At 39.4% G+C, this 27,937-nt stretch overlaps 5 protein-coding genes and 2 non-coding genes across 7 annotated transcripts; 2 read left to right on the top strand and 5 right to left on the bottom strand.

The window, feature by feature from the left end:
- Positions 1-6: 6 nt before the first annotated feature.
- LOC103849560 lies at positions 7-8,176 on the bottom strand. The gene is made up of 8 exons (XM_033273545.1): positions 7,574-8,176; positions 7,320-7,477; positions 7,166-7,202; positions 6,412-6,936; positions 5,850-6,197; positions 5,682-5,759; positions 5,442-5,579; positions 7-5,183 (listed from the first exon to the last, which is right to left on the bottom strand). The coding sequence occupies exon 8, from the start codon at positions 4,579-4,581 to the stop codon at positions 7-9; it is 4,575 nt and encodes a 1,524-aa protein (XP_033129436.1). The 5' UTR covers positions 4,582-5,183; positions 5,442-5,579; positions 5,682-5,759; positions 5,850-6,197; positions 6,412-6,936; positions 7,166-7,202; positions 7,320-7,477; positions 7,574-8,176.
- Positions 7,859-7,932, bottom strand: TRNAI-AAU. Its single transcript has one exon. It is a non-coding gene; the product is annotated as a tRNA-Ile (tRNA).
- A 1,977-nt stretch (positions 8,177-10,153) lies between the features above and the next one.
- On the bottom strand, positions 10,154-13,654 carry LOC103849567. Its single transcript, XM_009126329.2, has 5 exons — positions 12,211-13,654; positions 11,762-12,049; positions 10,676-11,683; positions 10,398-10,473; positions 10,154-10,316 (listed from the first exon to the last, which is right to left on the bottom strand). Exons 1-5 carry the CDS (start codon positions 13,652-13,654, stop codon positions 10,154-10,156), a joined length of 2,979 nt encoding a protein of 992 aa, XP_009124577.2.
- A 110-nt stretch (positions 13,655-13,764) lies between these two features.
- Positions 13,765-18,421, bottom strand: LOC103849569. The gene has a single exon (XM_033273628.1). It carries the CDS (start codon positions 15,484-15,486, stop codon positions 14,011-14,013), a length of 1,476 nt encoding a protein of 491 aa, XP_033129519.1. The 5' UTR covers positions 15,487-18,421; the 3' UTR covers positions 13,765-14,010.
- A 1,247-nt stretch (positions 18,422-19,668) lies between these two features.
- On the top strand, positions 19,669-22,194 carry LOC103849562 (rac-like GTP-binding protein ARAC1). Its single transcript, XM_009126324.3, has 7 exons — positions 19,669-20,086; positions 20,195-20,282; positions 20,367-20,476; positions 21,113-21,176; positions 21,573-21,637; positions 21,720-21,785; positions 21,882-22,194. The coding sequence occupies exons 1-7, from the start codon at positions 19,988-19,990 to the stop codon at positions 21,981-21,983; spliced, it is 594 nt and encodes a 197-aa protein (XP_009124572.1). The 5' UTR covers positions 19,669-19,987; the 3' UTR covers positions 21,984-22,194.
- A 3,294-nt stretch (positions 22,195-25,488) lies between these two features.
- TRNAI-AAU lies at positions 25,489-25,562 on the top strand. The gene has a single exon. It is a non-coding gene; the product is annotated as a tRNA-Ile (tRNA).
- Positions 25,563-25,849: 287 nt separating this feature from the next.
- Positions 25,850-27,846, bottom strand: LOC103849563 (protein EARLY-RESPONSIVE TO DEHYDRATION 7, chloroplastic). The gene is made up of 4 exons (XM_009126325.3): positions 26,824-27,846; positions 26,469-26,635; positions 26,310-26,394; positions 25,850-26,234 (listed from the first exon to the last, which is right to left on the bottom strand). The coding sequence occupies exons 1-4, from the start codon at positions 27,756-27,758 to the stop codon at positions 26,057-26,059; spliced, it is 1,365 nt and encodes a 454-aa protein (XP_009124573.2). The 5' UTR covers positions 27,759-27,846; the 3' UTR covers positions 25,850-26,056.
- Between the last annotated feature and the right edge of the window lie 91 nt (positions 27,847-27,937).

Below are 27,937 nucleotides of genomic sequence, written 5' to 3'. Positions count from 1 at the left end.
GGTCTGTCATCTCGGAGTCGTCGTTGGTCTCAGATAAGGGCGTTGTTTCGGTTCTGTGGTGACGAAGTTAGCTGATTCCGTTGAGATGTCGATGCTTGGTTTCTCGATTCGGTGGATTGGAATAGTCCTTTTGACTTGATCGCGTAGCTTGCTTCCGAGTGCTGCTAACGCATCCGCACAGACATTTTCTCCACGAGGAACCTTTGTGAGCTCGAAGAATTCGAACTCTTTAGCCAATGCTTGTACGACTCGGAGGTAAGCATCCATTCTATCGTTGCGCGCATCGTAATCACCGCTGAACTGACTGGCGACGAGCTGTGAGTCGCAGTATGCACTGAGTCGCTTAGCCTTGACTGCTTTGGCGAGGCGAAGGCCGGCGATGAGTGACTCATACTCTGCTTCGTTGTTTGATGCTGGGAAACCGAAACTGAACGACTGTCGAATGAGTTCTCCCGATGGGGATTGAAGCTGAACTCCTGCTCCAGAGCCTTTGTTTGTCGAGGAACCGTCGACATGCAGGATCCATGTTGAATCCGAGGTTTCCAAATCTTGAGCGAGTTCCGGAGATAACTCCACGAGGAAATCGGCGAGGACTTGAGCCTTAGCGGCGGTTCTACACTTTAAGGTGATGTCGAGCTCTCCGAGTTCGATCGCCCATTTGGTAAGACGGCCAGCTCTGTTCGTGTTTTGCAGGACAGTTCTGAGCGGCTGGTCGGTGAGAACTTCTACCGAATGTGACTGAAAATATGGGCGGAGTTTCCTCGCTGATTCGACGACGGCCAGGGCCATCTTTTCAAGTGTCGGGTACCGGGTTTCTGGTCCGGTCATCCTCCTGCTCATGTAGAAAACAGGTCGTTGTTCTCCTCGGTCCTCCTTGATTAGCACGCTGCTGACTGCGGCGGATGAGACCGCAATGTAGAGAGATAAAACGTCGCCTATGTCCGGCTTTGCCAGGATAGGGGGCGTCGTCAGGTAATGTTTGAGCTGACTAAAAGCCTCCTCACATTTATCGTCCCAAATGAATTTCTTGTTTCCTCGGAGGAGATCGTAGAATGGGAGGCATTTATCGGTGGATCGGGAGATGAAACGATTAAGCGCTGCGATTCGGCCTGTTAGTCGTTGGACTTCTCGGCAGTTTCTCGGACTGGGGAGATCAAGGACAGCTGATATTTGCTTCGGGTTTGCTTCGATTCCCCGCTGCGTCACTATGTAGCCAAGGAATTCTCCGGACGATACCCCGAAAGTGCATTTGGCCGGGTTTAGCTTCATCTTGTACGCGTTTAGGATGTCGAAACACTCCCTTAAGTGTGCCAGGTGGTCGTTTGCTCGGACTGATTTGACGAGCATGTCATCGATGTAGACTTCCATCGTTGTACCGAGCTGTTTAGCGAACATGCGGTTGACAAGTCGCTGGTACGTCGCACCGGCATTCTTCAGCCCGAAGGGCATTACTTTGTAGCAGTAAGTTCCTCGATCCGTTATGAACGACGTCTTCTCTCGATCGTCGGGATGCATCATGATCTGGTTGTATCCCGAGAAAGCGTCCATAAACGTGAGCATTTCATTGCCAGCAGTTGACTCGACCAATCTGTCGATGTTCGGAAGTGGGTAGCTGTCTTTTGGGCAGGCTTTGTTGAGGTCAGTAAAATCGACGCACATGCGCCACTTGCCGTTTTTCTTCTTGACAACCACCGGGTTAGCGAGCCATTCCGGGTAACGAACTTCTGCTATTGAGCCCGCGCTTAGTAAGCGCTCGACTTCCTCGACAACTGCTTTGGATCTTTCGGGACCCAACTTTCGTCTCTTCTGTCGGATGGGCTTAATATTTGGGTCTACGTTTAGCTCGTGAGTCGTGATGGACTGGTCGATTCCCTGCATGTCAGTCATCGACCAGGCAAAGGTAGACAAGTTTTGCTTCAGGAAATCCGTGATATCACGTTGCATCTCGTCCGACAGATAAGCGCCTACTCGTAGCACTTTACTTGGATCCGATTCGTCGACTGGGACTTCGAGCACCTCTTCCTTTTGTGGGCAGATCTTGCTGATAGGAGGTGAGATCGAGTTGACTAGTGACTGAGATCGCTGCAGTTTGACCGTGGCGATTAAGAGATCTCGCGCGGCCCGTTGATCTCCTCTCACTGTCTTAGTCGTGCCATCCATTCCCGGGAATTTGACGCACTGATGGTACGTGGATGCGATTGCACGCATGGAGTACAACCATGGAGTGCCTAGTATCACGTGGTAGGGAGCCTTGGTGCTGACTACCGAGAACTTGACCATCCGTGCTACTCCCTCTGCTTGTACCGAGAGACGGATAGTTCCCATGATTACTTCGGAAGAACCGTTAAAGCCGGTGAGAGTCCTGGATGACGGTTTCACGTCTTTTAAGTCGATTCCCATTTTTACGAGAGTTTCGCGAAAAATGATATCGACCGAGCTGCCAGTATCGATCAGCACTTTGGTGACGTCGTACTTATCGATGGCTAAAACGACGAGGAGAGGATCGTTGTGAGGGAAAGTTACTCCGACAAGGTCTTCAGTTGAGAAGGAGATTGGGAGATCAGTTGGGAACTTCTGCGGCCAGCGCTGCGAGGTGTCCACCATTCGTCGGTGATCTTTGACTGCTCGTACGGAGTCCCCGCAAGGTGGAGATCCTCCCATAATCACGTTGATCCGCGGCCTGACACTTGATTGCTTCCTGGTGAGAAGAGCTCGGAGGTCTTCGCTTTCTTTCGGCGACCCGGCCTTTTTGTGGTCCAGTTTTGCACGCAAATCACCGACTCGCGCGTTAAGCTGATCTCGTAGATCGACGATAGGATTGCCTTCCGTAGTTACCAATGAGGATCCTGGGCTCAGCGAATGCTTAGTTCTTTTAGCATTGAGCTCGACTCGGAGATCGGATGATCCGGGAGTCTTGTCATTCGTTGGCGTGGTCTTTCGTTTGAGGAGTACACGTAAGTCCAACGGGTCGAGGGCTTCCTCGAGATCGCTCTCTTCGTCTGATGAGGACTCCGGTTGGGCTCGAATGACTTCAATCCTTTGTCTGGCTGCCGGCGGATCTTCGTCAGCTGAGGCGTCACCATCATCGTCTTGATGTGGGATTTGCTCGGCGACCTTTGGTTTTTGGTCGTCTTGACGCGGTTTTGCTTGATTTTTTCGCTGATTTTTCCTGTCCTTGTTTCTGCTCCAACTGTTCTCGCTTTTTGGCTTCGGAGGAGGAATCTTAATTTCACCGCTTTCGAGTGAGGAGAGGAATTGCGCAAAAAGTGTTTTGCACTCCGAAGTGTCGTGACCTTTTACACCGTGGAGTTTGCACGATTTAGTAAGCCCTGGTGGGGTCCGGGAAGATCCCGCTGCCGAATCGACCTGGGCGACCGTGGCTGGCGCTGTTGCTCGGGGGGATTCGCTTGGAGGATCGGTTTCCCGATGAAAGGTGTTCCACTTCTTCCCGTTTTCGTCGACGACGTAAAGGAGACCGTTCTTACGGTTATTTTTGTCGCTTGGAGCATGCTGACGAGGTTCGACGTGAGCTGTGGCGGCATTTTTAGGCGCCGATTGCTTCGCCGAGTTGTGCTTGCTCAAGATGGCTTTAGTGTCTTCTTCCATACGAATGAAGTTGTGAGAACGAGCAACGGCATCTTGCAACGTCGTGGCGGTGCATCGATAGAGATCTTCTCGGAACTTACATTCCACAAGGAGATTGTTCCTCAAGGCATCGACGGCGATGTGGTCTGGGATATTGATTCTTGACACGACCGACTTAAAACGTTCCATGTAATCGCGAAGATTCTGATCCTTCGTTTGCTTGAGGTTCCAGAGAGTCGACGCCGTTGCTTCACGCTTGGTGAACATGATATAAGTCTTGAGAAAAGCCGAGGAGAGCTCTTTGAAGCTTCTAATTGAATTCTCTTCGAGTCCCGAGAACCAGGTTAAGGCTTGCTCGTTGAGTGTTTCAATGAAAAGTTGGCAGTATCCCGCGTCTCTTTCATCGGGGGCGAGTCTGGCCCTCGCTACCGCAATATTAAAAGCCGTCAAGTGCTCGACGGGATCTCCTCCTGGTTTGTATTCCGGAAGACGCAACTTGTCCATCTTTCGGAGTTTGACCTCCGTCAGTTCCTCGGTGAAAGGAGTACGCGATGTTGATGCGATGACACTGTCAATCTCGGGTACTGCGCTCGTTGCTTGGTGGATCCTCGAACTCATTTGTTGGAAATTTAGTTTAAGCTCAGCGATTTCTCGGACAGTTGATGGATCTGACGCTGCAGGAGAAGCATCGGCGGCTAGGGTTTCCGCGAGTTGAAGAGTGGGATCGACTGGGTTCGTCGTTCGTCCTTCTGCCGGAGTAGGAGGGTTTGTATTGAAGAGGTAACGACGGAGCGGTTGTGAGTTGCCGGTGGAGGCGCTAAGAGCAGCGACAATGGCGGCGAGCTGATCATTCGTCGTCTTCTGAACTTCTTCTTGATGAGCAAGTCGGGCTATGACTGAACTCATGAATTCCGACGAGAGGAGGGGAGGAGGCGGAGGAGGCGTGAGTGCCGGCTCCTCTCCTGAGGTATCAGGGTTCGTACCTCCGGTGGTCATATCGGTCTAGAAACGCTGGGTCTGTTCGGCCCCACGGTGGGCGCCAATTGTTTAAGGTGAGTTTGGTCTCGGGTGAAGTAAACAATACTAGAAATGGGTCGAACAGAGGCGTTTATTAGATTTCGAGATGATGTTACAAAGGTGGAGAAAGTAAAAGCAAGTCGGAGCTCGTGAGAGCTTAAACCGGAAAAGTACAAATAGCAGAGAGATGATTGTACGGATGATAAACCCTAATCTCGCCGCTAAGTTTGTGTAGCTAAGTGTCGATGCCTTTCTCCTTTGCTTTCCTCTCCTTTTATACTCTGTTCGATTACCTTAACCTAATCTCCTTTTACTGATTGGGCCTTGTCGGCCCTCCGGGCCTGATTAGGAGGTGATCGCTCCGAGCCGCTTAGTCGATTGGTCCCGCTTCGTTTGCTCTCTGCTTCGACTAACAGCGTTTCCTGGCTAAGCCGATACCCCGAGAATCGGCTTCCGAGCCGAGGTTGACTCGATCTGCTGGATTGGGCCCTTTGTTCGATGGGCTTTGTGGATGGGTTAAATCCATCCCCAACAGATGTGATATGTCTCTATTTTCTCATACCTTTCGTCCGTTGGATCGCCTGTAACATGAATGTTATATATAAGAAATAACATGAGCTTTGCAGATAGAATTAGTACCCAAAATTTGATAAACTGTAAAGATCTTCTTCTTTATATTTAGCTCTTTATAGTTAGCAATATTCCAAGCAAAAAAAAACACAGAAACTTACTGGCTCCAAGCAAGTGAAGCTTAAATGTGTTTGTTTGGTACTTGGGAACAATATTTCCTACCAATGGAATATGAGGTAATATTTCTTAAGAAATTTTCAGATTTTCACCTGTTTTGGAAGATGTCGGTGAGTATTATTCCGTAAGCAATGCTTCCTTGTGGAGAATCAGCGTTGGTTGGTGCTGGACTGGGGATGACGTTTGCTATAAATTGTATAGTGTCTGAGTTCTCACTATCAATTGAATATCTTGTATGAAAGAAAGTATGAATATATCACCACGTTACACAGTGGAACAGACTTGTCTCTATATAATAGAGAGTGAATAATTTAGGGAGGGATTAAAATCACCTTGGTTCGGAGTGCATGAAGCTGTATTGATGATTTACATTTACATTTAATTTATGTAATTTGAAACTATTGCAGAGCCTGCAATATTGACCAAAAAATATATTTCATAATTTCTTTTCATGGTGAATTGCTGTAAAAACATGAGAAGAATGGTAGGTAAGTTCTAACCTCTTGATGTGAAGTCGTAGTATGTAGGGCGTAGTCCATCAATCAAACCTGTATGGGCGGTGATCAGATAAAGTTTGTTCTATCCTTGTCTATTGTTGTGTAAGAATTTGTGGTGGGGGAGTTGGGCATGAGTCAGAACTGAGAGACAACATGAGTTCATATATTTGTCGGTGTAGAGTCAGAGCAAACTGAAGAGGCTTCGGTAGACGTTTCTGTCTTTTTCAGACGACATGGTTTCTCTTAATAGAAGCGAAAGAATGGTTTATCTTGCAACCCTTGCTCTTCTGATACTTCTCTTCAATTTGGCTTATGTTTTACCTTCAAGAAGAAGAATACCACCTCTGTTTTCTGGGAGATTTCAACACAAAAGAGGTGATATATTAGAAACTCCACAGCAATAACCAACACTGATAGTTTCTAAACTCAACAGTCTCATTAAAATCAAAGCTCGATAAAATGTTTCACTTTCATACGAAACTCAGAAATCTAAACTCCTCAAACCTCACCGAATATATCTATATCATATCCTCCGAATAATTAAAAAACAGCTCATCAAACTAACCTTCTGAAGCATTTTCAAGTCACTGTCCTCAGTATCATGAAAGAAATGACAAACGCTCGTCTACTGAATTTGCCTCCTCGTGGTCACATCTAACAACTCAAATTAAAGCAAATCAATTCTGGGATATCAAAAGAAGACCCCCACTTTCAATACAGAAAGCTCATCATCTCTGTTATACATATGAATTTCATAAACACACCATATAGAAACCATGCCTTCAACTTAAAAGATAATAATCACATTCTATACATCATTAAGCTCTTACCATATCAATTTTATGGCAAGGTAATATAGCGAGAACGGGAAGTGAAGCTCACGTGAGTGTACTGAGCATCTGAGAAGAGTAAACTTTACCCACATTATGATCAAAAGGATACGTCTAAGAAGCATATGATGTTTGTTACACTCACACCTTGAACGAATTCTGCTTCTTATCTTTATTTTCTGGTAAGCCAAACCCAAAATCCATTGGATCATCATATGTCATTGACTTAAAGTTGCACGTATCCTTTTCCATGTCTTTGTCTGCAGGTAACCAATGGAATTTTACATATTATTAAAAAAAATCATCCTTTTTACAACTGGAACAACATCTCAAGCTTTCAGTCTATGTCAAAAAAATCCACAGCTGGACAAAAATTAAAGAATAGAACAATGAGGAAGATAATGAAGACTCAAAGATAGCAAGCATAATAATAATTGTAAGAAACAAAATTTGGAGTCAATAACCAGCTCTTATACACTTGAAACTTACCAAGAGTTAGATCTTTTTTTCCTCTGCTTCTGTAGAACTTTTTAGCAGGTGGAGACATTGCAAAAGCTGTTCAGTATACCTCTTTGACAATTTACTTCAAAGAAAATAAGCTACCATCATAATCATTCTATCACTCACTCACGGAAATACTTACCTCTCATGTTATAATCAACTATCGCCATCATCTCTGTCCGCTACTTCATCGCTGCAAGCTAGCTTCATCACCAATACTACTCCCTCCAGCGTCCTTTCTACCCAACTTCCTTCCATCTCCAGCCCATCCTCCGCCTCCGTGTTAGCCGTCCTCTCAGACTATTCGGGATATCAAAAACCTAATCCCTCAACCACTCGTATAGCTTTCTAAATACAGTTTTATGTGAATCGATTACAAAAGAGGAGAGTAATTACCGATGACGATCGAGTTGAGCATATCCTACTTTATTGTATAAGATGTTGATACCTCTGATCTTTGTAGGTCGATGGAAAGCCTAGCCTTGGATCTTCTCCTTGACTAAGAGTAAGAGCAATCAGCTATAAGCAAACATTAAGCGTGATGCGTTGCTACTGTCGTTGGAAACAGAGCCTTGTTTCTGTGGGTTTGCTGTGAAGAGAATGAAGCTTGGCTCATTCAAAGCCTGACTAATCCTCCTAAATCACAAAGAATGAGTGATAAAAAAGGAAACCAAAATGAAATGGCCTATACAGGTTTCGAACCTGTGACCTTCGCGTTATTAGCACGACGCTCTAACCAACTGAGCTAATAGGCCATTTGTTCAATACCCGACTTACTATTAAATAAACAAGATTTTAAGTAAATAATGATGTATCCAAGTTTGGTATTTATATCCAACATTCTATGTTTTCAGTAATGTTGAAGATCGTCCAACGAAAATGATTTATTAACAGGGTAAAACAGAACCAGTTTGAAAGAAACTTGTGTTACCTGAGCCATTGGTAATAGATACAGCAACAGAATGGTCAATGAGAGGTGTTTGGGAAGATCTGCCACATGGCCCATATCTGATGAACACAAAGCATATGCATAAGAAGTTAGACGGAAGCTCAAGGTGGATTCTAATTTCTAAGTAAGAAACAGAGTCGGTTACACAAATGTTGACAGAAGATAGCGTAATTAGCTGTTCCTCATAATTGCTAAATTTAGACACTGAGTGGCTGCTTACATGCAGATGGTTAAATATCACGAGAAAAAAAATATGGGATACATGAAGTCATTTGACCTCACAAAATTCATTGAAACAGAAAGAAGAAAGATCAAAGAGAGATCCAAAGGATGAAAGGACAAAATAAAAACAGAACCATGGAACGTAAGGCAATGTCCTCTGGTGTCAGTGTAATATCCAATGAAGCTTAGGCAATGACATGAGCAGTCAAATCAAGTTGATGATATCTAATAAATCGGTTACACACCTTCAGAGATGAATGGCCAAAACATTGGTTGAAGTAGATGATGAGCAACTTAATTAACTTACATGTTCCAAGTCAATTGTCATGTATAATGAAGCCAAGAAGACTAAGAAACTCTGAATGGGTTTAACGATTTTGAAAGCAGTCAAAAAGAAGACGTAAAACTCGAGAGACTTTTTATAGAGAAAGAAAGACCCATTAGCCATCAAACAATTCTACATTATCATAGACAGACAAAGAAAAATTAAAGATTGTCAGAATACCAGATTCTAAACGATTCCACCTTCTTCGAGATCATCAAGCATCACTTGTTAAAACCAATCAAACTCTGTTTATATGCAAACTCTACTATGATACGATACTAGTACGCTAAAAGATTTCACCTTCCTCAAGATCATAAAGACGATCATCATCAATATGATCAGTTTTTAAAACCAACCCAAACTTTTTAAGCAAAGATCGATCTCTTGCCTTGCGGGAACCGCCAATGAGAATTAACAGGTCTTTTTCGGTTTTTTGGGCAGACAAGGGATCTTGTTCGAACTTACAGTTTGATCTTGCTTCTTCTTCTTCTTCCTTCTTGATTATCGCAAGTCTTTCCTCTTGTCTGACTCATCCTTTCCTCCATCATGGCTTTTTCTTCTTCTTCCATCTTCAGCACCGCAAGCCTTTCCTCTTGTCTGAGTTTCATCCTTTCCTCGATCATGGCTTTTTCTTCAAGCTGCCTTTCCTGAAGAAGTCTCTTCTCTCTTCTGATCGTCATCATAGCCTCAGACTTGTTACTACTCGACTTGACAATTATATCTGCAAACCTAATCTTTATCGCTGCCGCACGATCAGATTTTGATAAGGAAGAGGACAAGAACAACGGGTCACGACCCAGACTTGTTGCTGTCGTCATTGCTAAACCCTAGTTTTCTGGATTTGAAACAGAGAGTGGGAGAGAACGTGATCGACACAGCAGTAGCGAAGAGTGTCTGTGAAAATCTATTTCTGTAGGAGACTCGGTGTGTTTATATAGGAGAGAGGTCATGTTGTTAAGCGGGACCCGCTCTATTTCCTTTTTCCTTCTTTTAAAAATTCGATTATTGTATATTTCCTTTTCTTTTTTAATAACTAGGTTTTTCTTTTTTCCTTTCTTCTAATATTCACGTGTTAATTAGTAATTTATTTTTCTTTTCTCAAGACCTGATCGTAAACGTATTGGTTGTTTCCATTTTTTCTATAACTCTATTTTAAAATCTATCAGTTACTAATTACTCCTTCCTTTTTCTTTTTTCTAACAGCAACTTTATTATTAAAATCAACCTTGTACATAATCTTCATGAAGAAGATTTGTTATACACGTAGGAACATAATAATAGAAGCAAAAGCTAGGCATAGTGGAAGTTCTTTTTTTTGCTAATACATCAGCTACCCTATTTGCTTTACGATATACCCATGTGAAGGAGACGTCCTCTATCTTGTCTGCCCACCATTTTATTTCTCTTTTCCAGTTGTAGCAAGCAAAATGAAGAACTTTTCCATTGAGTATATCAATAGCTTGTTTGCAATCAGATTCAATTATAATCTTCTTATATCCTTTCCTCCAGCAGTGTTGTAGTGCCATAAGGATAGCTTAGAATTCGCTTTCCAAAGATGAACAAACTGCATAACCTTGAGCATGTACTGCTCCCTGATATCGTCCTCTATCATCTCGAACAACCCAACCAGCACACGCCGGTATCTGATTGTTTATAAATGATGCATCAACATTGCATTTTACCCACTGTGCGGGTGGTACTTTCCACCTTTCTTTTTTCCTTACCGCAGAAGAAGCACTATTACAGTGTAATGCATCCGGGTCTTGATGATCCACATTCTTCCATTCTCGAGCATCACTTCTAGCATTTCTCAAAAAATACCTCCAATGTAATTGTCGATGCTGATATAGTAGCAGATTTCTACTTTTCCAGATTCTCCACATAACCCAAACAGGTAGATCTTGCAGATGACTCAATCTCGTCATGTTTGACACTTGAAGACATGCTTCTATTTTTTCTTCATAACTTGTAGTCATGCTAGTAATAATTCTATTATCTATACCTGAAGCTCTCCAGATCTTCCTCGCATAAGGAAAATTGAAAAATAGATGTTCCTCTGTTTCTTCTTCTAACCAGCATCTTTTGCATATCACATCCCTTGTTACATGTCGTCTTCGCAGATTGTTTCCTGTAGCTATGCTCCGAGATGATAGTCTCCAAAGAAAATGTTGCAATTTAGTTGGTAGCTTTGTATTCCATATTGTTTTCTTCAGCTCGACATTCCCGTAAGTCGGTGGTATAAAGTTGTTGTCTGGGAGATGCGTTGCCAGCCAATACCCCGATTTTACTGTATAGAGATCGTTATCATTGTAGTGCCAGCCCAACAGATCTTGCTCAGCCTTAGAAGAAATCCTTAGTGCCTGAATTGTGGCAAGATCTTCCTCAACTACATCTTCTCGAAGTTTTTCCATATTCCATCCCGTTCTGTTGTCATTGATATAATCACTAACCTTCATGTTGTGATTGATGTCTCTCCTTGGTCGTGGAGGTCTAGGTGGATGTAAGCTTAACCAGGAGTCTTCCCACATCTTGGTTGTTGTTCCATTTCCAATTATATATCTCATCCCTTTTACTATCAATTCCTTTCCATGGAGGATTGATTTCCAAGCATAAGAAGCCTTTCTCTTCAGTGTAGCATTTAATATATTTCCATCAGGGAAATAACGTGCTCTCAGAATCCTCGCCATCAAAATATTTGGGTTCTGTAGAATTCTCCATACCTGTTTCCCCAGTAGTGCTTGATTAAAACTTTCCAAATCTCGAAATCCTAGTCCTCCTTCCTTCTTAGGTATGCATACTCTCCTCCAAGCATACCAATGCAGTCCTCTTTTCTCACCTGAACCCCACCAAAATCTTGCCAAAATTGCATTGATCTCCTCGCAAATGTCCTTTGGTAACCGAAATATATTCATAGAGAATATAGGCATTGCCAATGCAATGGATTTGAGTAGTACTTCCTTGCCTCCCTGTGTAAGGTGTTTCTGTTTCCATCCTTGTACTACTTGCTTAACTTTATCCACAATATATGCAAACATCTCACTCTTTCTTGACCCAAACTGCTCTGGCAATCATAAATATTTTCCAATACCCCCTTCATTGTGGATTCCTAAGACATTCCGCATTCTTGTTCTAATATCAGCTCGAACCCTACTTCCAAAAGTAATTGTAGATTTATTGAGGTTAATAGCTTGACCTGAGACAGCCTCATACTTTGAGAAGATGCTCTTCAACTTCTTTTCCGCTTTTACATTTGCCAAAGAGAAGAACAGTGAATCATCAGCGAATAGCAAGTGGTTTACAGCCGGTGTCTGAACTGCTATCTTTACTCCAAGAAGAGAACGGTCATTCATAGCTTTGATGCACAGGTGAGATAAGACTTCAGCACACAGGATAAAAAGATAAGGAGATAAAGGATCTCCTTGTCTTAATCCTCTCTGTGGAGTGATAAAACCCTCTGGAGCTCCATTTATAAGAACCGAAAAAGTAACTGTAGATATGCGCAAGCCATAATCCAGCTTATCCATTTCTCTCCAAAACCCATATGCTGCATCGTTTCTTGCAGGAACTTCCATTCAAGTCGGTCATAAGCTTTTGTGATATCAGTCTTGACCGCCATGTATGAGTTGGATTGTCTCTTCCGAGCCTTGAGACTGTGGAATATTTCATGAGCCACAACAATGTTGTCTGAGATCAACCTGCCTGGAATGAAAGCATTCTGATACTCCGAAATAATATTAGGGAGATGAGTCTTCAACCGGTTCACCAATATTTTGGATATAATCTTGTATGAGACATTGCATAAAGCAATAGGGCGAAACTCCTTCATACCCATAGGGGGATATATCTTTGGAATGAGGCAGAGGTTTGTATGGTTATGTTGTTGATCTAGCTCTCCTGTATTGAAGAATTTATCTATTTCTTCCATTATATCTGCTTTACACTCTGACCAGAACTTCTGATAGAAAACCGCTGAGAATCCGTCAGGTCCAGGAGCACGATGAGGTCCCATATCAAACAAAGCAGCTTGAACTTCTTCTTCAGTAATCGGCTTTGTTAGATCATCATTCATATCTTGAGTAACCCGCGGTGTGAATCCCAAAAAAACTTCATTATAGAGATTCAAATTTATCTCCTCCGAAGAAAATAAGTTCTGAAAGTATGTTGTAGCCACCTCAGCTACTTCCTTATGACCTTTACGTATGACACCATGCTCGTCTTGAATGGAACTTATAGTATTTCTAGTTCTTCTAGCTTTGGTAACCGCGTGAAAATATCGTGTATTTCGGTCCCCTGACCTTAGCCACGTGATTCTACTTTTCTGCTTCCAGTAAATCTCTTCTTCAAGGTATGCTTGATTAAGATCATCCTTGATAGCATTCCTTTCCTCTGTGGAAAAAGCTGTAGAGGTAACCGCGTTATCCAACTTATTTCTTAGGGAGCTAATCCTTTCCTCAGCGTTGTTTCTATTGAGTCTCTTCCATTGAGATATATGTTGACGACAACGACTGATTCTTTGTGTTAACGGGATGCGAACAAGTTGAGATTGTCCCATGCCACACCATCCTCTACGCACAGTATCTTTAAAACCTTCTTTATGTAACATTCTATTGTCATATCTGAAGAATCTTCGAGGTTTTTCTCTTTCTGCTGACATGAATGTGATCATTGGGCGATGGTCTGATTCACCCATCTCAAGATACTCCGTATGCGAGACAGGAAATAGGTCGAACCAACTACCAGTAGCCATTGTGCGATCCAGACAGCATCTAACCAGGTGAGAACCTCTCTGACCAGCCCACGAGAAACGATCCCCAACAGACTGAAGATCAGTAAAACCACAAGTTCTCATCATCGATCCGAAATCATGAAAGGAAGCTTCAGGGCGTACTCTGCCTCCTATCTTCTCTTGGTTGCTGACTATCTCATTAAAATCACCAAGTGCAAACCACGGTTCCCTCTTTCTATTAATACCAATTCTCATCAGTTGTTCCCAAGTGTAATGTCTGAATGCTTGATTTGGGTGGCCGTAGACAAAAGACAAGTAGAACTGGTTTTCATTACAGGAAACTTTACAATCAATGAGATTTGCAGAACTACTAATAACAGAAAGCTGAACATGATGCTTGAAAAAGATAACTAAACCGCCTCCTATTCCTACCGGCGGTACTAAAACTGAAAACACACTGCCAAGCTGAGCTCCAACGTCACGAACATAATCGTCTGGTTGCTTGGTTTCTGACAGGCATATGATGTCCGGGAGATATTTTCTGTCTATCTCCTTAAGGCGTCGAACTGTCGAGTCACTGCCTAGACCCCGACAGTTCCAACTGAGTGTCCTCATGGCGGAAGAGGTGGTTCTGGGCCCACCGCGCCTCTCTGCTCTGTCTGACTCTCATCTGTGTTCTCAGCATCTCCTGTCTCCCCTACTCCTCTCTGCCTCTTACTTTCATTCCCTCTGCTTGACTCTCCGGCTTCAATGTTAGTAAACTTTAGCGTGTTTCCGTCTGCGTCTTGTAACCAATTTTTCCTCTTTTGATTCATACGACCAATACTGCTATCAGCGTTTAACATCTCCACAGGGTAATAATCCACAGAGTATAACGTCTCTCTGTATGGATCATTCCACACCTCCTCATCAACATTCTCAGTCTCCACTGTCACCGCATTGTGCTCATACTCCTCTTGTACCGGATCAACATCTTGATCTTCTTCAGCCCTGTCTTCCTCTTCCTGAACTTCTTCAATGATGACACCTTGATTGGGAGCCCTCACGTCCATGTCTTCTTCACCGTCGCTGTCATCATTGCCATCATCTGGAGCAGGTCCTCCATTGTTAATGACACAAGCGCCAGTGTCATGAGTAATCATTCCACAAACTTCGCAAAATCCACGAAGCCTCTCGTATTGGAATTTGAGCAGCGTGTTCACCCCGGGAGTAAATTGGAAATTTCGCTGAAACTTCAAAGGATGAGATACATTCCAGTTAAGCCTTACACGAACAAACTCCAATCTTCCACCAAGTTCTTCATTGTACTCCATCTGAATATACTGACCCATCTCCCTAGCAATGTGAACAATCACCTCTCTGTTCATGAACTGAAGAGGGATGCCTCGAATTTGAATCCAAAACGGAATGAAGTTGAGCATCTCCAGATCCATCAATGGCGTCCACCTCTGCAACACAAGCATTCGTTCAGCAAAAGCCCAGGGGACTCTTCGCATGACCGTCTCTAACGCTTCTTCAGATGGGAAAACAAATTGAAATCTTCGTCCTTCGATGATTCTTCCCCTAACAATACCCTCCAGTCCCCAGATTCGAGGCATAGATGCAACAATGGCACGGAGGTTCTGGCGTCTAGGCATAACTGGACGCCCAATGATGATGAACCGGTTCTCTTCTTCGGCTTGGCGAACCACCTCCCTTGGTAGAACAAAAGGGGCATCGTTACACCCCAAGTTGATGTCTTGAATTGATCTCCGTAAACCTTCCGACATTTCTCTCAGAAAAATTGTAAATTTCCAAAAGTAAAGCAGGAGATTTGCTATTGTTTTGAAATGGAATGTTGAATCAATAGACCCTAAAGAAGGGATTTTATACACATACATCCTCTCAAACCGTTTCGCAGTTACAACATCACAAAAGCAAATGGATTCTTTTGTGGGAAGAAAAGACATCGTGGTGAGATTCCTAGAGAACTGCCCCACTCCATCATCATGATCACACTCAACCACTAAAATCGTGGCGAGAAATTGAAGAATTTTTAGAAAACCTAGTCGGTTGGCAATCGCCTTGATCGTCGCCATTTCCATCATTTTTTTGGTTAACCCCCCTTCCTTTTTCTATTTTCCTAATAATCAACAGTTTTTTTTCTTTTCTAAAAACAAGGCTCCGTTTATGATTAAAAATGTGATTACATAGACAAATGCAACAAAAATTGCAACAGTTGATTTGACTCAAATTGTTTTATTAAATTTTAACGCAAGAGATTAATGAATGATTTTGCATAGAAAAATGCAACAAAAACGAATAATTTTGCACCAAAAATTCAGCAGTTGATGTGATTCAATTGTGTCTAAAATGTAACACAAGAGATTAATTAATGATTTTACATAGAAAAATGCAAAAATTTATATATTTTAATGTTTTAAATTTTAATTATATTTATATTAGCATTCTATAATTTTGTTATGATATATTGTTAGACCAGCGCTGGTTGCAGTCGACAATGTCAAAGAAAGAACGAAAAAAAAAAAAGTAAACTCTAAATCTGAAAGTGTTGTTGTCTTGCGAGAAAAAAACGTATATAAACTCTCCTTTCATATTGCTATTTTTTTTTTGAAGACTGGATCATTTATTAATGCAGTCATTATTTCCTTTTTTTTTAAATTAGTCGTTGATAATTACTTAGTTATTTTTATTTTATTTTCTAAAATCCAAGCAATAATTTACAGTTGTTTCCTTTTTTTATTTTTTAATGTAATATTCATTTATTTTTAATCTAAAATATGTGTGTTTATGAGGTGTTATTCAATCATATATTTTAATGGAGTTAAATCTAAACACATTCAATTTGCTACTAAAATGATTATTTTAAATTTTATTTTATAATATATTGTTATTGAATATGGTATTTATAAATCTTATTTAAAATTCGGTGTTATCCAATTAATAATTTAAATCCAATATTTAAAATTTAATGTTATTCAGATTTATGATTTAAAAGTTTGTATTTTAAATAGATTTCAAATCATTTATTGTGAAGTTTAACGAACAAATGATTGAAATCAAAATCAACGGATACCATAGTGATTTTAGAATTCATGAACATAAATTTTATTAAAATGTTTTACAATCCCTTTATTTTATATTTCAACCATCTGTTTATTAGACTTCACAATAAGTGATTTGAAGTCCATTTAAAATATAATTATTAAAAATCTAATAAAGATGAATAATATTAAATTTGAAGTACTAGATTTAAATATATCATTGAATCACACTAGAATTTAAATAAGATTTAGGTAGCAGTTGACTATGATTTTGTGTATTGTTTAAAAAAAAAGATTTTTCTATTAATTTTCATTTATTTCATACTTATTATCTCTTTGTTTTGTTTCCATCTATTTATTATTTTGTCCACTAAAATCCAAAACTTGTTAAGAAAAAAAAAGTGATTCTACATAAAATTCGACCATTTACTTATGTTAAATGAAAAATACCAGCACCCATATAAAACACAAATATTTTCATTTTATTGTATATTATGATACTCTACTGTTTAAATTTGCACAAGTAACAATCAAGTACCAAATGAGAGAAAATTCTGAAATAATATGAAATTATGAACTTCTCAAAAAAAAATGCAATTTTGAATAAGGAATCTTGTGGTAGATGAGCTACTCTCAGAGCCGGCTCATTGGGGGGGGGACAAGCGGTGCGACCGCCCTGGACCCAAGCCCGTGTCCCCCCGTATAATACTAATTAAGGGGTCCAATTTTTTATAAATTTATATTTTTATAAATAAAAAATTATAAATATAATAAATAAAATTAAAAGGGACCCAAAATTATTTGATATGTATATGGTTTTATTTTCATTACAAAATATACAAAATATTATTGATTAAATTTAAAAAAAAATTTAAACATTATATGTATATAAATTTTAGAGAGTAAAAAAAAAATTTCTTGGCCTAGGGCCCCTAACAGTGTGAGCCCGCGCTGGCTACTCTGAATCTATAACTATGATACGAGTCACGACTATGGGAAACGTGAATAACCTCTGTTTTACAGCTAAGGAATAAATACCTAAAATAGTATTCTGCTCATCAGTTTCAGAACAGCTTAAAACAGCTTAGACTCCGATTGTTTTTAACTGTGGTGGCTGTGGCTTTAGAAAAAAAATTACTTTAGAAATTTTAGGTTTTAAATAACTGTCGATGGCTTTAGAAAGAACCTATAGCCATAAATTGTTGCTTTTAAAAACCACTTATGTAACAAGAGGAAAATAATAAAAATGGCTTTAGGGGTTTTGGGATCAACAAAAGTCATTAAAATTTAATTGGCTAAATATTGGATGTAAAAACTTTAAACTAATTACGAACTTCAACAGTCTAATCTCCAATCATACCCTTAATATTTTTTACATTTTTTTTTGAATTTTGTTTCGATTGTTCATTTTAAGGCTGCGCAAATAAACCGAACCCAAAAATCCGAACCGAATCCGATCCGATTCCATGGACAAAATATTAACAAATGCCATGGATGTGATAAATGAGTACAACTAAAAAATTAAAAATGTAATTAAAATAATAATTAAAATTAAGTAAAAGAAAGTTTGGATATAGTTGAAATATTTGTATAGAATTTTCTTCTAATAAAATCTAGAGAAAACCACAATTTTTAAATGTAAAAAAAAAACAATTTTTAGTTTATAAAAGGAAAAAAAATTGAAACAAAAAGGAAAAAAAAAGAAACAGAAAGGGGAAAAGAGGGAAATCTTTATAAAAATTTTACGTGTCGCGCTCACGTTAATTCTCACGATGATTAAGTATTAAGATATCCTTAATGAATTAAAATTTACATTTGAATACTATTATTTATTTAGTTTCCTTTTTTATTTCTCCAAATAACATATATACTAAAAGGAAAATTTTGTAAAGTATAAAAAGAAATTTAAAAATGAAAACATATGTATATATAATATGATTTCATTAAAAAGAAAAGTTCACAAAATAGTTATATTCCATTTAAAAAATATTTTTAATAACATAAAATATACCTCTTAAGTAAAAAAAAGAGAAAAAGACCAAAATAGCACTAAATCAAGTTTTTGTTCCCAAACTAGCACTCAAGGCCAAAAGTCACAAAAATAGCATTCAAGGGTTGGGGTTTAGGGTTTAGAATTTAGGGTTTAGGGTTTAGAATTTAGGTTTTAGGGTTTAGAGTTGAGAAGTGAGGTTTTGGGGATAAGATTTCAAATTTTAGAAAATAAAAAAATTTAATTTTTTCAAAAGATAAAATGCTATTTTGGTCATTTTAGTTTTTGAGTACTATTTTTGTGATATAAACTTAGAAATGTGCTATTTTGGAGATTTGCCCTAAAAATAATTTCTTATATCTAGATTTTCTTAGATGAAATAATATATTTTTATAAATGTGATATCATAAAAACAAAATTAACACGGTGTGTCTTGATATTAGAAAAATAATATTATTTCTTTTAACATATCAGTTTAAACAATAAAAAAATATTTTCAAAGTAATAGAAATATTTTTTAGATATCTATTTATCTTCTTAGATGATTACATAAAATAATAACATAAACTGATATATGTTTAATATAGTTTACAATTAATATTACTGAAATATTTTATTTATATATATATATAATATATATATATATATTTAGTTGACTAATATCTTTCAATTACAGCAAAAAATCTATAAATTATATTTTACTTATTATATAATATAATTTCTGAAAAACAGTCACACATTTTTAATGCTTATTTTAAGAGATATAAGAAACTAAAAATAAATTCTAAGAACAAATAATTACAAAATATTTCAAAATAGCATAACACTATATACTTTAACAAGGTATATGTATTATATTTATCATTATTAAAATTATTTGTTTTTATATTTATTTCATTCGAAGCATAATATATCTTAAGTCATAATCTTCCTTAAATATATTTACATATGTAAGAAAATAGCCAACTTAAATGCAAATAATAAAATTAATCAAAATTTTAATATATTTAGAATAAATTTTATACTTAAATTCAAAAAAATTGATGCAATCCAATATATCTAAAAAATAACTAAACTGATATTATATATCTAATTAAAATAATATAATATTATTAATATAAATTATAAATATAAATTATAAATTAATTTAAAATTAAAAATAAATATCACTCAATGATTATTGTATATTTATTTTATAAATATGTATATTCGTGATCACGGAAAAATTAATTATAAATCGAAAAAAAAAGAAGCAAAAGAATAGGGGAAGTGGGAGTATATGGATGGAAAAGATGTGAAAGAACGCTTCAACGGCATAAATGTCCGGCCAATCGCTTTCCTACTTCCTCTCTCGATACACCGATTCATTTCATTCTTCACTGATCGCTCCCTCTCACATTTCCGATTTCGTTTAGGGTAACATTTTCTAGGGTTTTTTTTAGATAGGCGAAATTGAAATTGGGAAGAAGACAGGTGTTGTTTCCTCAGGTGTAGTATTAGTAGATCTGAGGGGGTTGATTTTTTTCGAATTATTGTGGGTGTGAGGGGGGGAAAATGAGCGCATCTCGGTTCATAAAGTGCGTGACGGTCGGTGACGGAGCAGTGGGCAAAACATGTCTCCTCATCTCTTACACCAGCAACACTTTCCCTACGGTATCATTGCTATGTCTCATTCTCAATATGCTTTCTTTATACTATTATCTTCCCTGTTGATTAATGAGCACTTGTTATGAAGATTTACTCTCAATCTTGTTGGGGCAGGATTATGTGCCCACTGTTTTCGATAACTTTAGCGCTAACGTTGTTGTTAACGGAGCCACTGTCAACTTAGGACTCTGGGATACAGCAGGTACTCAAAAGAACTCTCCTTACTTAGTTGCATAAAGCAGCTATGGCCTTTTTTTAATCATGGGTGGTTTTGTTTGTGGAACAGGGCAGGAGGATTATAACAGATTGAGACCCTTGAGTTACCGCGGTGCTGACGTTTTCATCTTAGCCTTCTCTCTTATCAGTAAGGCTAGTTATGAGAATGTCTCCAAGAAGGTGAGTTCCTTCTTTTCCCTCCTAGTAGGCCTGGGCGTTCGGTGGACCGTTCGGTTTCGGTCCGGATAATTCGGATTTTTCGGATTTTCGGTGTTATGCTCAGATCGGTTTCGGTTTACTAATTATCGGATCGGTTTCGGTTCGGTTCCTTTCGGATTCGGTTCGGATCGGATGTAACTAATGTTTAAAATCGTCCAAAAATATTTTTTTTAAACCTTACAAATTGACAATTTTTTTTCAAAATATATAAATTGTTTACAAATCTAATTAAAAATTAGTTAAACTATCTAAATTAACTAAAAAGTATTCAAAATAACAATTAAAACAAACTAAAAAAATATTTTGAATATCCTAAAATATCTAAATCATCTTAAATATATAAAAACTTTAACATATTTAACTAATTTCAGATATTTTCGGATCCTAGTTCGGATGTCGGTTCTGTTCGGATTATAACCAAACACCAAAGTACTAAGCTCATAAGTCCCATTCGGTTTCGGTTTTTCCGGTTCGGGTCTAGGTAGATACTTCGGGTTGAGTTAAAAACGCCCAGGCCTACCTCCTAGTACAAGTTTCTTTCTTGAAAATGAAAGTCTTTTTGGTTGTGATTTTAATTAATCTTCTGGGGTTTTGCAGTGGATCCCTGAGCTGACCCACTATGCCCCTGGTGTCCCTATTGTTCTTGTTGGAACCAAACTAGGTTTGTTCCTTTCCCTTCTTTGCATTTGTCTTGATCCACTAGTGGACATTACCTTGCAATTGGTTCTGTTTTGATTTGTTCAAATACAAATGTTGCGATACTTGTTGGTTTTGAAGCTCGTCTATGGTGTTCCTTCTTTCGGTTTTATTGAATTTTTGATTAGTTTATGGGTCAAATGGTTTCTTGTAACTCACCACTTTCTCCTTATAGTTAACCTAAAACCTCTGTTGTAAGAGACAACCCTATGCATGTAAGCAAGTCATTCATTGTCTAGAAATATAGCTATTATGAAGGCTTGTTGTACAAGATCATCTCAGTCTGATCCATCTGAAAATCCTTTTGATCATTTGACTGTCCATCTTCTGCTTATGCTTCTGTGTTCATCAAATTTGGCAGATCTTAGGGATGACAAACAGTTCTTCGTTGACCACCCTGGTGCTGTACCTATTACCACTGCTCAGGTATACATTACTATTCTTTCAATTTGGTTCTGTTTACTTAAACGTAACTCGCTTAACCATCCTCCACTTTGGGCAATCAAAGGGCGAGGAACTAATGAAGCTAATTGGAGCTCCTTCGTACATCGAGTGCAGCTCAAAATCACAGGAGGCAAGAAATCAAAATCACATCGAGCTCCTTCGTACATCGTTTGCTCGTTTACTTCATAGCTTTAACAATATTTGTTTTTTTTTAAATGAAATGCAGAACGTGAAGGGGGTGTTTGATGCAGCGATCAGAGTGGTACTTCAACCTCCAAAGCAGAAGAAAAAGAAGAGCAAAGCTCAAAAGGCCTGCTCCATTTTGTGATTTCTCTACGCTCATCTCTCTTCCACTCTCTAGTGAAGGCTTAAGAAGAAGAAACACTTTAGCCTTTAAGATTTGGTTCAGAGTTCGTTGTGATAAGCCTCGCTTAATCCTTAGAAACGATTACTTCTGGTTTTACTGATAAAGAGCTTCCAGCTTTATAGCTGAGAGCTAATATTGCACTACCACTACTTCTCTCTTTGTCTTTAATCTCTACTCTTCCCCTCCCATTTCGTTCAGTAACAAAAGTTGACACTTAAAACGTTGCCATGAACCTGGTAGATATGCAAAGACTGTCAACATCGGCAGCACTTTTGTATAATGCTTGTTACATGAGTTGACTCATTGATGGCAGGTGGTATTTTATAACACTAGTATACCCTCAAATGCATCCACCGCTACACACTATCCAAATTTGCATAGAAAAACCTATTGAACGACGCAACCTTTAAAAAGGAAAGATGTATTTTACCCAAAAAGGGAGAAATGGAAGAAAAGAAGACCATTTCTGGTCTGGCGTTTTGAAAGAGAAAAGTTCTTTTATTTATGCGTTTTGAAGGTTTATATATATGATCTAGTTGAAAGTTTTGTTTCACAAATGTAGCTCGAATAAACTTCCGGGTCCAAACATGAAACTGTTTCCGTCTGATTCTAACTCAGATCATAGACACGCTCCTCTTTGATATAATCTTTGAAGGGAAAATCATATAATATGGATTCAGTACTTGTTCTTCTTTTTTTTTTTTTGAATGAATGTTAAATTTGATTCATCAAAAAAGCCTTTTTACATCATGGTGTAGTTCTTAGTTAAATATAACTCTATCTCTTACTCCTTTACATTTTAAACTCTAGTACTAAACCAATATTGAAGAGCATTCTCCATTCCCTTGCCTCCCTTATATCTAAGAATACTCAGCTTGTTTCTAATCCCTTTTTCTAAGAGCTTCTTCACTACTTCCATAGGTAGAGGAGTCTCTCCATGCTTAATCTTGTTTCGTTCCCTCCAAAGCATATGTATAGCAGCTTGGAATGCATACCTTATACAGAATAATCTCTTCTTATCCCAATCTGTCCTCATAAGAAGATCAATCACCTCAGACCAAACTGTAGTATAAGAATTACGCAACACACCCCTCATTAGATGTTCCCAAATCTGAGAAGTATAAGAACAATCAAAGAAAAAGTGATCACGAGATTCTGCATCTCTCCGGCAAAGCACACAAGTAACATCCACTCCCTGACTCCATCTTGCTACTCTGTCCATCGTAGAAAGTCGATCAAGCATCGCAAGCCAGGACATGAAAGCAAATTTTGGAGTAGCCTTAGAAAACCAAATGCCTTTTTCCGAGTAGTTTTGAGCATGAGTTTCCCGCACTAACAACCAAGTCTCCTTAGTTGAAAATTTCCTCTTAAACCCTGACTTGCCTCTCCAAAGACTGCCATCCACACCATTTTCACTCAGCTTCTCTTCCAGTGTTAGCAATTCCGTCTCTATAGCGTTAAGCAACACTGTACGATAACGTCTTCTTCTCCTTCTAACTTTATTGACTGTCTCCTCGACAGTAGCATCCTTACTGATCTCCATATCTATAACTCCTCCTTCCCCCAAAATCTCAATTAAAGCACCTTTAGAAGACCAGTTGTCATACCAGAATGACGTATTACAACCATTCCCTATTTCCCTTTTATAAAACCTTTTAGCAATGCCTCTGAGTTTTAGCATTTTCTTCCACATCCAGGAGCCAGCTTGAGTATTCTCTTTCACTTCCCAAAAACTCTTTCTCTTAAGTAGATTTTCCTTTATCCAAACTCCCCATAATGAATCCCCTGAAAGCATCCTCCATATAAGCTTCAGACCATGAACCTTATTCACTTCTTTTAAAGCTCTTATACCCAAACCACCCTCACTCCTTAGCTTACAAATTTCCTTCCAAGCTACCTTGGATCTCGTGGTTTTGAGCTCCGGTCCTGTACATAAAAACGAAGCACAAAGCTGTTCCACCTCTTGAATACATTTACTAGGCAGTCTAAACACTGATGCCCAGAAGTTTATAATACTCATTAGCACAGCTTTGATCAACTGCACTCTACCAGCATAAGAAAGAAACCGACAGGACCAAGTATTTATTCTGCTTCTGATCTTCTCCACTAGTGGTAAATAATCATGTTTCCTCATTGCCTTAGTCATGAGAGGAAGGCCCAAGTACCTTACAGGTAACTCCCCAACTGCAAACAGAAAGTTCATCAGTATCCTACTCCTTTCTTCAGTTGAAACCCCTGCCATGAAGATAGTAGATTTTTCTATACTGATGTTAAGCCCCGACCAATTCGCAAAGTCTTCAAAAACAGAAAGAGCTCCCTCTATAGACTTCTTAGACCCTTCCACAAAGACCATTAAATCATCAGGAAAGCATAGATGGGTTAATGCTATAGCTTTACACCGAGGATGAAAACTAAACTTCTTCTCAGCCACTGCTTTGTCAATCTTATGAGATAAGACATTCATACACAACACGAACAGGTAAGGGGACAAGGAGCATCCTTGTCTCAATCCTCTTGTACTCTGAAAATACCCTGCTAACTCACCGTTCACTTGCATTGAGAATGAAGGAGAAGATATACAGAGGTTGATCCAGTGTATAAACTTCCTTGGTACTCCTATTGCTTCCAAACTCTTCAACACAAATGACCACTGGACCGAATCAAACGCCTTGGATATATCAATTTTCATCAAGCAACGAGGGGAGATATCCTCCTTGTGATACTCCTTTACCAGCTCAGTAGCTAATAACACATTCTCCATCAAGAGCCTACCTTGAACAAACGCAGATTGATGCGCAGAGATAATTCTAGGTAGAAGCACTTTGAGTCTGTTAGCTAAGAGCTTCGATATCACCTTGTAGAGCACATTACAACAGGCAATAGGACGGTAGTCACGCATCTCCATAGAGTCAATCCTTTTTGGAACCAGAGCAAGGATTGTAGAGTTAATCCCCTTAGGCATGAATCCAAATCTAAAAACAGACTGAACTGCCACTGTGAAGTCTTGAGCTATAATAGGCCAAGAGGTTTTAAAAAACTCACAAGGATACCCATCTGGTCCCGGAGATTTGTTAGAAGACTTCCAAAGTACTTGTTCTTCTACGGCATATTGGCATCTTATAAAGGAGTTTTGCTTCAAACGGAAGATGAAGTTAGGAGTGTTGATACTTTAAGATTTAGGTTATCAGGCTTAATGGAGATAAGGCTTTAAGCATTATTTTCTATACCTCCAACTTTCCAAAGACTTGGCTATCATGTAAAGGTGAGTGTTCTTTATCCAACTAATTTTCTAGATAACTTGAACTTGATTTAACTGCTCAGGCTATGAAACAAATCTAGCTATAGTATCTTAATATCCTAAGGGATCAGGGATCAGGTCGTTACCCTTCATGTTTCTTGTAGTGAACTAGAAGTTCCTAGCTAAGCGTACATAGAAAATAAAGTATGAACAGATGTATCAACAAATGGCCCATTAGCTCAGTTGGTTAGAGCGTCGTGCTAATAACGCGAAGGTCACAGGTTCGAAACCTGTATGGGCCACTTTAATTTTGTTTCCTATTCTTGTTTGGCAAATATACGAAGTGATCATCGTGTTGTCTTTAGGAATGCTTTGATGGTTCTGTGAGTTAAAAGAGGACCTTTAGCTTTCGGTCAATAGGGCTTTAGTTAGATAGGCATACTTTCCTACGTTCAAGGACTTGGCTTCATCAGAAGACCCTTGCGTGCGTGTGCTATCAAACTATGACTGGAACGTGCAGCTATGTGCCAATATATGCTTTTCTTACAGCCTTTGTTGCCTCATATCCATCCCCTTTTAGCATCTGCAGTGACAGTCAAAATGTAATGTCTAATCCACAGGCGGAGTTTCAATACATCACATCATATAATTCTCAGAGAAACACACAAAACACTCAGACCAACAACTAATCCAAACAATTATTCAGTTTCACTCCTACATCAAAAGATAATAGACAATACAAACAACACAAACATCATCAAATGGTCTGTTTTTTTGCTTCATCAGGAACCCTTCACTAGGCTTTCTTCTGTGAAGCTGCAGATTTAATGGCGGATTTCGCAAGCGTGGAAGGTTTGAGAACGCTCTTGGGATTAATAGCCTTTCTGATTTTGAAAGCAGCCCATGCTGTACCAAAAGCATGTCCCACTGCCTCTAGCCCTTCGTTTGTTGCCTCAGCCGCTTTACCACCATGCCTGCATTCATCAAACACTAAATATAAATTATTCCTCTTCAACACTGCCATCTCTATAATAACACCTTAAACTTACCTGTGATCTACAAGTTCGGTTGCAACAGTGGACGAGGTTGACATTACATTCCTTCCAGCTACTTCAAAAGCGTCACATACCTTATCTATAACAAGAATCCACGGATTAGAAACCTAAAGATAGCCACATAGAGTCAAGTGTATCTATAATAATACTTACTGAATCCGTCAAGAGTTGCAAGGACGATTTCTCCAGGAAGAAGGCTAAAGAACTTCTTTCCCACTTTGGTGTTTGCCACTGAACTTGTGAAGAAGCCTGAAACTTTAATGACTCCAGAGAGAATGCCATTTGCCACATTCTCTGTCATCTTGGTCATCTTCTTCACTCTTAACATAATCAAAACAATCTAAACATATCAATCTTACATTTTGAAATTCTAGAAATCTATTTTCGAACCAGAAAACAAAAAGTAATCTTCAACAACAGGAGATATTGCTTTTGTCCAAATATTTCCTAAAATAGAAAGTCACAAACCTCTCAAGCAAACACTTAAAACTAAATAAAAAACTATTACCTCTTGATTCTTTTCAAGGTGTCAGGGTGAACATCCCTCTCCTTCTCAGCCTTACTCAACCTCCGTTTCATGAAATCATTTCCCCACTTGAGCCGATCCATAGTCACATCTCCACACCATAGAATCCCTTTGATCAGATGCCCGGAGCCAGATGCAATCAGCTTCGCCGTCTTCCCACTATAATCCTCAACATTCGGAGCAAGAGTAGTCCAATACGCAGCGCACTGCTTCTCAACAATCTCTTTCCTCTCCCCGGTAAGTTCCACCGGAGACGTCTCCCTCGCCACCGTCACATCCAACACCTCTTCCCCCGTTTCCTTCGCCTCCTCCGACACTTGCTGCACCGTGAAACAGCTGTAATCCTCCAAGATCCTCTCGAGCTCCTCCAGCAAATGCTCTTGGCCCTTGGAAGCAACCGTGAGTCCGTAGTTCAACATCTCGTTCTCTTCTTCCTCGTCGTCTTCGTGGCTAGGATCGTGTCCGAAATCTTTGGTTGGTCGGAGGGTGAAGAAGTAGTGAGACTCATCGACCTTGACGGAGTTCTCGTCCTTGGTCAACGGCCACTGGATCTCGTCGGCGACACGAGCGAGAACGGTGACGACGTTTCCGTCCTGAACAATACGGATGATCGTGAGATCGCCGCAAGCGAGCTCGACGCTGTATGACTTGTCGATGAGGTGGAGAATCGCGCCGGAGATTTTTAAAATCACTTCCTCCGTCGCAGCGGGAGGAGCTGAAACGGGGACGGGAGTCGTTTCCGGTTGCTCAGGGAAGAGATCACGAGCGAGATCGTCCATGTCGATGGAAGGATAGAGGTTAGTAGTAGAAGAGGAGGAGGAGGAGCTAGGGTTAAGAGGAGCTTCGGGATTCGACATGTCGACAGTGGGGTAAAGAGATTGAGATTGCTTGTCGCTTGAGTTTCCGTGAGATTCCATTATCGCCGGAGATTTGAAATCGGAGAAGATAGAACGAAGAATGATGAAGACTTGGTTGGTTTCTGTGATTAACTGATTAGGACAAAGATATTTATTCGAACAAGAAAGTGACCAAGCTAAGTAACTGTATCTGTCAGGAGATGTGATGAAGACGTGGAGGTTGCGCGTAAGTAACGCGT

This window comes from Brassica rapa, chromosome A06 (genome assembly GCF_000309985.2).
Source record: "Brassica rapa cultivar Chiifu-401-42 chromosome A06, CAAS_Brap_v3.01, whole genome shotgun sequence".
NCBI lineage: Eukaryota > Viridiplantae > Streptophyta > Magnoliopsida > Brassicales > Brassicaceae > Brassica > Brassica rapa.
The sequence above is the reverse complement of the archived record's forward strand: the minus strand, read 5'-3'. Positions and strand labels throughout refer to the sequence as shown.

Excerpts from the sequence above, each read along its gene's own strand:
- LOC103849569 (XM_033273628.1), bottom strand. The coding sequence starts at position 15,486 with ATGATGGAAATGGCGACGATCAAGGCGATTGCCAACCGACTAGGTTTT.
- LOC103849563 (XM_009126325.3), bottom strand. The coding sequence starts at position 27,758 with ATGGAATCTCACGGAAACTCAAGCGACAAGCAATCTCAATCTCTTTAC. Across the intron at positions 26,636-26,823 it reads ACCTTGAAAAGAATCAAGAG|AGTGAAGAAGATGACCAAGA; the intron begins GTAATAGTTTTT and ends GATTATGTTAAG. Across the intron at positions 26,235-26,309 it reads ACCGAACTTGTAGATCACAG|GCATGGTGGTAAAGCGGCTG; the intron begins GTAAGTTTAAGG and ends TGATGAATGCAG.
- LOC103849562 (XM_009126324.3), top strand. The coding sequence starts at position 19,988 with ATGAGCGCATCTCGGTTCATAAAGTGCGTGACGGTCGGTGACGGAGCA. Across the intron at positions 21,638-21,719 it reads TACCTATTACCACTGCTCAG|GGCGAGGAACTAATGAAGCT; the intron begins GTATACATTACT and ends GGGCAATCAAAG. Across the intron at positions 21,786-21,881 it reads GCAGCTCAAAATCACAGGAG|AACGTGAAGGGGGTGTTTGA; the intron begins GCAAGAAATCAA and ends AATGAAATGCAG.
- LOC103849560 (XM_033273545.1), bottom strand. The coding sequence starts at position 4,581 with ATGACCACCGGAGGTACGAACCCTGATACCTCAGGAGAGGAGCCGGCA.
- LOC103849567 (XM_009126329.2), bottom strand. The coding sequence starts at position 13,654 with ATGAGAATTGGTATTAATAGAAAGAGGGAACCGTGGTTTGCACTTGGT. Across the intron at positions 11,684-11,761 it reads AGGAATCCACAATGAAGGGG|TTAAGCAAGTAGTACAAGGA; the intron begins GTATTGGAAAAT and ends TTGTGGATAAAG. Across the intron at positions 10,474-10,675 it reads GAAGATCTGGAGAGCTTCAG|AAGTGATGCTCGAGAATGGA; the intron begins GTATAGATAATA and ends GAGAAATGCTAG.